Here is a 7,585-nt window from a genome sequence, read left to right on the forward strand (position 1 = left end):
CAGGCCCACAAGCACTGCAGAGACACAATTGAAAATGGCTTTCACCTGTGTGTTCACCAGGCCCCACACCAGCTCCAGTCACCAGTTCTCCATGGGAGTGAGGCTGCAGCCCTGCTCAGAGTCCTGGATCCAGAGATGGGGGGGCGGGGCAGCCCTGGGAATATATATGGGGGCTTCCCCACCTCCTAGTCCCAAGGAGATGAGAGTATTTCCACTTTAGGTTATCAGCGTCCCCATGGGCTCTTTGGCACTTGGAAAGCAACCCCCCACTTCCTGCCCTATGGGAAGGGGGTGGGGGGAGGACTTGGCACTGGCTGTGGGACGAGTTATGGCTCCGTCATGCCCCTGGGCACTCGCAGAAAGGAGGAGTGTCACCAGGACAAGCCCCTATTTGGGATCAAGTTCCGAAGGAGATGAGGGACAGTCCGTGGAGTGATCACTGGCGGGTGGGGTTTGCTAGAGATTCCTGGCAGGGACAAGGAGGCAGGCCCAGCCTGACAGTTGGAAGGCCCCGAGTGGCCGTCACTCTGAGGTCATACACTGCAGCCGGTGTTTGAAGAAGAGCAGGCGGTGTTTGGCCACCTGACTTTCGTCCAGTGATCCTGGGTAACGGTACCGAGCATAGGTCTCTGCCCGAGCATCCCTTGATGTCCAAGGCAACTTCAACTTGGATGCATGGTCCACAACGACGTCTGAGCAGGAGCCCACCCGGAGAGAACCAAGTCCATCCAGGAAGAATTCTGGGGGTGTAGGAGAGGGGAGCACACAATGAAGGGTCTTGAGGATACAGAGCCCCCCCCCACCAAAGGATAACTGAGATTTGGGATATGGTGGGTACGTGTGCAAAGACCCCATTTCGAAGGACCTTGGGCATGGAAATCAGCCCTTTTGAGTCTTAGTTTTACTCTTGTATAAAATAGTCAATATCCTTACCTTGTGCTTCGAAAACTGAACCTTCTCCCCAATACACACCCAGAGGTTCAAAAAATGCTGAATGGGATGCTCTGAGGTGGTGTGAACCAGGGGATACGGCTGGGAGTGGGACAGAGGTGGAGGTGACAGTGATGGGGAAGTTCAAGGCAGACCCAGCAGCTGTACTGGCGGGGATGATGTTCGGGGCTGGGAGGGTGGACGCGCTCTCTCTTGACCAGGGCACAGGTTTTGGTAAATCTTCGTAGGATTGCTCTAGGGGCCCCGGTGGCAGCCGTGGGCTCCGCGGGGGTGGCCTGGCAGGAGTCCCCGGGGCTCGGGGCCCCGGGCCCCGCGGGGTCCCTGCCGGGCCCGGCCAGGGGATGCCACTCACCCAGGTGCGCCACGCGGCTGAGGCGCGGGTCAAAGCCCACCTCGCGCACCTTGTCCGTGCGCGCCAGGAAGAAGTTGACCACGCCGTCGGTGACCACGCACGCCGGGAAGCCGACGAGCTCGTGGTGGAAGCCGCGCTTCTGCCGGAGGCAGTTCCCGCGGCCCGGCGCGCCGGGCTCCACGCTCAGCAGCTGCCGGTAGGTGGTGGCGAAGCCCGAGACCTCGCGCACCGCGCCCCCCACCTGCCGGCGTGGGAGGAGGGCTGCAGGCGGGCGCAGGGTGGAAGGCGACCGCCGGGGCTCCCTCTCCCCCTGGGCGGCTCCCCTGCCCGGTCCTTTCCCGCTCCACCCCCGCAGGACCCAGGTCGTGCTCGAGGCTCTGCTTCGCGGTCCTCTCCCCGCCCTGCGCTGGCGGCTCTCGGTCTCCGGCCGCGGGAGGCCCCCCGCCCACCCGACATCCCGCCGCCCCTCCCCTACCAGGTCCAGCGGCGTCCGCTCCAGCACGTCCACAAGCCTCTCCAGTCGCGTCCGCGCCGTGAAGACGAAGTCGTCGTCCACCCACAGCACATACTTGGTGGTGACTTGGGATACGGCCAGGTTGCGTCCTGCGAACCAGCCCTGGGGGAGGGTGCGTGGCGTTGGCGATGCTCCTCGAGATAGGACCTAGCCTTCTGCCACCTTTCCTCCTCACTCCTGACCCCTCAACAGCCTTTGCCCCTCTCCAAACTTCTGAGTGCTGAGGAATGGCCGGAAGCTAGCTGAAACAATGCAGTTTCCCACTGTCAGGGGCTCTGAGTCTGTTCTGGCGGAGGGTCTTGGAGTGCATGTAACTCCTGCATTCAGTCACCAACTATGTGTTGAGCCCCCACTAGGCGCTAAGCACCATTCTGAGAATGCAGCGCGAGGAAGACAGCACGATTCCTGCTCCCGATTCCCGCTCCCGGGGCGCTCACATTCCAGAGATGCTTAACGGGCACCTCAGGGATTCTGAGGCAGGTAACGCCGGAGTCCCTGCCCTGCAGACCCCAGACGGAGGGCGCGCCCCCTCCCGGTGCCCTGTGGCGCACTGTTCAGCGTCGCTGGCTGCGCACCTTGCCAAAAGGCATGAGATAGTGCTCCACGTGGGGACCGCTAATGCTCTCTGGCTTGTCGCTGTCGTCGGCGATTATCACTGTGACCGTGGGGTAGAAGCGGCGGATGCTGGCGATGAGTGTCCGGAGGCGGTTGTAGCGAAGGAAGGTCTTGGTGGCAATGGTGACCAGAGCGCTGATGTTGTACTGGGCTGGCAGCAAGTGGCAGGGTTAGGTGCAGAGGAGAGTATGGTGTGAGGAGCAGGAAGGCATCTCCCAGGGCCTCCCTCTCTCAACTTCCTCCCCATCAGGGAGGATCTATGTCCCTGAGCACACCAGTCTCACCTCCCTGGGGTAGAGACCCAGGTGGGTACAGCTGAGGGTTGGGTGGGTGTCTTATGCGGATGGTGAAGGCAGCTTCGTGTCCCTCGGTGGAGAACCGGACTGGGAAGAAAGGACATGAGATGTGGCCCCTAGGGCTTGGACCACATTAATATTTAAGTGCCTACTCTGTGCAGCATTTTTCTAGAACCTGTTAGATAAGCACGCAAGGTTCTTATCCCCAAGGAACTTACATTTTAATGGGTGGGAGAAAGATGATAAAAGATTTCATTAAAAGCTAACCTTTACTGAGCATTTACTATGCGCAAGGCATTTTAAAAAATACCTTAAATATATGAACTCATTTAGTCCTCACAATAGCCCTAGTAAGTTGATTCCTACTACAGCAAAAGAAAGCACAGAGAAGTTAACTTGTCCATAATTACCCAACTATTAAGCAACAGAGCTGGGATAGGAACCTAGTTAGTCTGGTTCCAGGCTAAGTAAATAAAAAAATTCAGATACAGATAAGTATTGAATAGAAAATAAGACAAGTAATGTGACAGTGAGGAGGAGCCACTTGAGCTGAGATCCAAATGATAGGAAGGAGCCAGCTGTGCAGAAATCTGGGGGAAGCGCATTCTAGGCAGAGGGAACAGCAAGTGCAAAGGCCCCAAAGTGCGAGTGGGTTGGGTATAGAAGCCTTGGAGGGAAGCGGGAGGGCTGTGTTATGCCCCTTTTGCTAGAGGAGAAATGGGGGCTCTGGGAGATAAAGCCCTTTGCCCTCTAGGAAGTGGTGGGCTGGGAAGGGAGCTTGAATCTTCTGGCTCCTGGAGCAGGTCACTTCCTGGGGCCCCCATGGTTGGCCCGAAGCGGGTACACACCCAAGGCTCGGGTTTCCCTCTGGCCTGCTCCAGCCCCAGATGAACAAAGGCCCCTTCTCTCCATCCTTGGCCCTGCTGGCCCAGCTGAAATGCCCATTGTGTGGCTGGGCAGTGCCGGCCATCGCCCGTGTCTCCCACACCCTCTGCCATTTGCTCGCTTCTGCCTTTCTGGGTTCCCTGTGTTCATCCACCCTGTTACTGAGGCAGGTTAATAACAAAAGCAGGGAAGGAAGAGGCAAACAGAAGAGAACGTAAGCCTCAGGGAATAAGTACCGTATGGCCTCTTTCACAAAGATCCTGCCATAAACAGCCCAGACATCTGAGTCAAGGAGATAAGGGAAAACCTAACGTCTGCACTCTGGCCTCTGTGCCTTGCCCCAGCCTACATAAGCATAGCTATAGGCTCCCAAAAAAGCACGGGAACTGGTTCACAAAAGGGGGAACTTTTCTTTGGTTCGGGGCTCAGTCTTTGGATGTGAGTCCACTGGGCCTGTACCGGTACAATAAACACTGCTTCCTGTGCTGCCAGCCTCGGTGTCCTGCCTACCTCTACCGACTCCTTCAACATTACTGCCGCCACCCAGGCCTCTTACCTGTGTCTGCTGTGTTTGCCTGGTAGCTTCGGCTGCTATAAGTGATCAGCTGCAGCTGCCGATTGAGTTGGTCCAGACCTGGGCTGGCGAGGGTGAGACTTGGCTGCCCCTCTCCAGTGAGAGTCACTCCAATCACTTCCCCTGCCACGTCCCAGGTGCCCAAGGAGGCAGTCAGGTTCACCTGGGAGAAGCGATCAGAGAGTGCACGGTGAGGCCCCAGACCTACCTCTTGCCTCCCTGGTTCCTCCATCCCTCCTTTGGCAGCCTTGTTGTGCTCCCAGCATCCTTAATGCCCACCTGGCCTCCCTGCCCTCCTGTTTCTTCTCACCTGGTATACCTCCTGACCAGAAGTGGCCTGCAGGCTCAGTCCTGGAAGGAAGGAGAGGGGACCAAAATCACAGACAACCTGGAATTCCTCATTCTCTCTTCCCTCTTTCACCACACACAGCACAGAACTTGTCACGCATCCCTCTTGTTGAGGCCACAGCAGGGCACATTGAGGGGCAGAGCCTAGAATAACTGATTTTTTATTCCTTCCCGTCAAAGCAGTAGCTCTTCTGTTGCCTGCCCCACCTGCCCACCTAACTTCGGCCAGTCCGTGAGAATAGACCCCTCTCCCCAAACCTCTCCAGTCACTGTCTTCTACAATTTCTGACAATCTTAGAGTCCCTCCGTCCCCACGTCCCACCTCATGAGCCCTCCCTGACCTCAGGTCTCCCTTTCATCAGAAGTCCCCCACCTCCCACTCCAATCTTCTCTCATTCTTCCTCACCCAACCTGGGCTCTGCCACCCCCACGGTGGCTTAGGTCATCCCCTAGGACCGTTCTCCCCACCTGGCACCAAGATGCTCCTGAGGGGCTGGACCTCCACACCCTGCAGGGGGTACTGTAGTGGGGAGTTGGCGGGGGCGATGAGCAGCTGGTCAGCAGCAGACTGGCTCCTGGCAGTGAAGGAGCGGGAGGACAGAGGAGGAGTCAGGGGAGATGGGGCTCGCCCGCCTGCCACACCCACCCTCCAGGCCTCCCCTGCTCTCCCCCTGCAGTCATGCCCGCCTTTCCTGCTGGTACCTTGAAAGGAAGGCCTGGAACTCCTGCTCCCTTGAGGCAGATGCGGCCCTCAGCTCCTCAGGGTCAAAGGCCTTGGTAAAGTCGATGGCTTGGACCTGCCTCTGGAAGGGGAGGGGAAGGCTCCCCCCGCTGGATTCACAACTGCAGTTGTTCGCAGACAGCAGCCTGGAGCCGGGAGGAAGGGTCCTCAGAGCCCAGCCATGCAGCTCATTTATCCCACAGAACATGTACACAGCACCCACACCTCGGCCTTTCGACCCTGTCCATCCAAAATCTGTCCCCTTAAACACTGCTCTTCAAATAGTCCCCAGGAGGAGGGCCCACCGATGGGATGACCCATCCCCTAAATCTGGATTTTACAGAGGTGTAGAAAAGGCCAATTGCTAGGTTTTCAGAGTTGCCTACACACCACTGGACCGCACCTGGACTCTGCTTTCATAAGGAATCCTCAGGACTCAGCAAGTCAGGGCCCTCCCCTGACTGCACACCCTCCCTTCCCCATACCACAACAGGGTTCTTGGAGGGCAGATTTGCCCCCAGCCCCGAGCACAAGACTCCGTAGCCCCCTGCCCCCCCCTTCACCCCCCATAACCAGGCAAGGGGAACCCAGGCATGAGAGCTCAGCAGTGGAGGAAACAAAAGCTTCCCACACCACCCCCCAGCGAGTGCCATGCTGTTACCAGGACTCCTTGCACTCACCCCACCACTTGCTCCTTGATCCTGACCGGGATGTGTGCATACCGGGGCTCGGGGGCAAGGCCTGGCACTTCGGGCCTGGGGTTGCCCTGCAGGGGCCACAGCGCGAGAGGTGCCCGGAGGCCCGGCGCGCCCCGGATGCTCGCGTACAGGAGCCCCAGCGAGGTGCAGGCGAGCAGCAGCAGCAGCGCACAGAGGGCACGGCGGCCCAGCCACATCCTGGGTGGGCGGTAGGGGTGGGGGATGAGAAAGGTGCGGAGCGAAGGCGTGGCTTGGGATCTTGGCCCCCACGGGTCCGGAGGCTCCTGCCGGTCCCCCGGGACCCTCCACCTCTCGCGCGCCAGGATCTGCATAGCGAATCGGTACCCCTGTCCCCCCACCTCCAACCCCCCTCCCGGGGCCTCGGGTCTCCCGGCCTCCTTTCTTCTCTCCCCCTCCCGCATCTTGCTTTCTTCTCACGCCCGAGGCCCTGCATCTTGAAGCAAGAGACCGTTGGAGGCGGCGGCTTCGAGGCGGCGGCTCACGAGCAGCGGAGCACCATTTTATCAGAACGGCAGGCGCTCGCGAGCCCGCCGCCTCCCCCGGCCCTCCGCGCGAGCATCACCTGGCCCCGGGTGGGCTGCACAGGGCGGCGCCACACCTTGCCTGTCATGCAAAATGCAGCATCACGCCCGCGCGGCGGGGCGGCCCCGTGAGCGGCCTCGGGAAGCGGCGCGGGGGCCCCGGGGCGGAGCGGCGGGCGCGCCTCCCACCCCCCCCCCCCCCGGCCCCCCGGCCCCCCGGCCCCCCGGCCCCTCGTCCCGCCCGCCAGACTGACCTGTCTAGCGCGCTGAGGCCGCCGCGGGACTGCGGGCCGCGCTGCGCCAGGCTCTCGGCCCCGGCCCGGGGGTCCACATGGGGCTGCGGGCGGCCGGATGGGGGGGTCGGGGCGAGGGGGTCCGCCCGCCTCGGGCGCTCCGGGCTTTGTAGAGCGAGGCGCGGGGCTGGTGCCGGGCGTCTCCGGGGGGGCGGGGCGGGGCGGGCGCGCAGGGAGCGCCGCACCCCAGGGCCGGGAGCGAATCCGGGCCCCCCGGGCCGCGTGCCACGCGCCGGCTCGGGGGAGGTCGGGCCGCCGCCCGCTCGCTCAGGTCGCGGCGCCGCGAGGCTCGGCTCCCGGGCTGCGCGGGCGAGCGCCGGGGCGCCTCCTGGTGGGCGCCGCGGACACTGCGGGGGCGCGAGGCGGCCGCCCCGCCGCGCTCCCGCTCTCCGCGCCCCCCGCCCCGCCCCCGGCCCCGCGCCCCCCAGCCCGGCAGCCCCCGCCCGGCCCGGCCCGGCCCCGGGTCCCTCTCCTGCCGATTCGTTCCGAACCGCGCCCTCCCCGAGACCGCAGGCAAGGACGCGCGAGGAGGGCTTCGGGAAGAGTTGGGGCGGGGACACCCTGTCACCCCATCAAGGAAGATTTGGGTACTTAGAGTGAGATAAGGGAAGACAGACAAGACTCTGGAAAAGTAAAACATGCCCGGCTAACAAAGATAGGTTCACCGCTTCCCGCCCCTCCTCCCCTCCCCCGCCCCCACCCCCCCAGTGATATAAAGAACACTCAGTGATGTAACCAACACTCAGTAATTCAAGGGCCTGAGTCTTCTGGCTGCTGCTTGTTGCAGGCTTGCGGC

The 7,585-nt window shown here is 61.6% G+C and overlaps 1 protein-coding gene across 5 annotated transcripts; it reads right to left on the reverse strand.

Moving 5' to 3' along the window:
* Positions 1–214: 214 nt before the first annotated feature.
* Positions 215–6,855, reverse strand: B4GALNT1 (beta-1,4-N-acetyl-galactosaminyltransferase 1). Of its 5 annotated transcripts, none has more exons than XM_057702480.1 (11): positions 6,751–6,855; positions 5,937–6,152; positions 5,238–5,402; positions 5,004–5,110; positions 4,498–4,538; positions 4,170–4,350; positions 2,717–2,815; positions 2,393–2,583; positions 1,779–1,919; positions 1,304–1,544; positions 215–740 (listed from the first exon to the last, which is right to left on the reverse strand). In XM_057702480.1, the coding sequence occupies exons 2-11, from the start codon at positions 6,149–6,151 to the stop codon at positions 523–525; spliced, it is 1,599 nt and encodes a 532-aa protein (XP_057558463.1). In that variant the 5' UTR covers position 6,152; positions 6,751–6,855; the 3' UTR covers positions 215–522. The 5 variants fall into 5 exon arrangements, with proteins under 5 accessions (XP_057558463.1, XP_057558462.1, XP_057558461.1 ...); XM_057702479.1 differs by having other exon boundaries at positions 2,708–2,815; XM_057702478.1 differs by lacking the exon at positions 6,751–6,855 and having other exon boundaries at positions 1,304–1,601; positions 5,937–6,151.
* Positions 6,856–7,585: the final 730 nt, after the last annotated feature.

The sequence above is a fragment of the Hippopotamus amphibius genome, chromosome 12 (assembly GCF_030028045.1).
Source record: "Hippopotamus amphibius kiboko isolate mHipAmp2 chromosome 12, mHipAmp2.hap2, whole genome shotgun sequence".
NCBI classification, from domain to species: domain Eukaryota; kingdom Metazoa; phylum Chordata; class Mammalia; order Artiodactyla; family Hippopotamidae; genus Hippopotamus; species Hippopotamus amphibius.

Excerpts from the sequence above, each read along its gene's own strand:
- B4GALNT1 (XM_057702478.1), bottom strand. The coding sequence starts at position 6,151 with ATGTGGCTGGGCCGCCGTGCCCTCTGTGCGCTGCTGCTGCTGCTCGCC. Across the intron at positions 5,111-5,237 it reads TTCCAGGCCTTCCTTTCAAG|GAGCCAGTCTGCTGCTGACC; the intron begins GTACCAGCAGGA and ends CTTCACTGCCAG. Across the intron at positions 2,584-2,716 it reads TGGGTCTCTACCCCAGGGAG|CCCAGTACAACATCAGCGCT; the intron begins GTGAGACTGGTG and ends ACTTGCTGCCAG.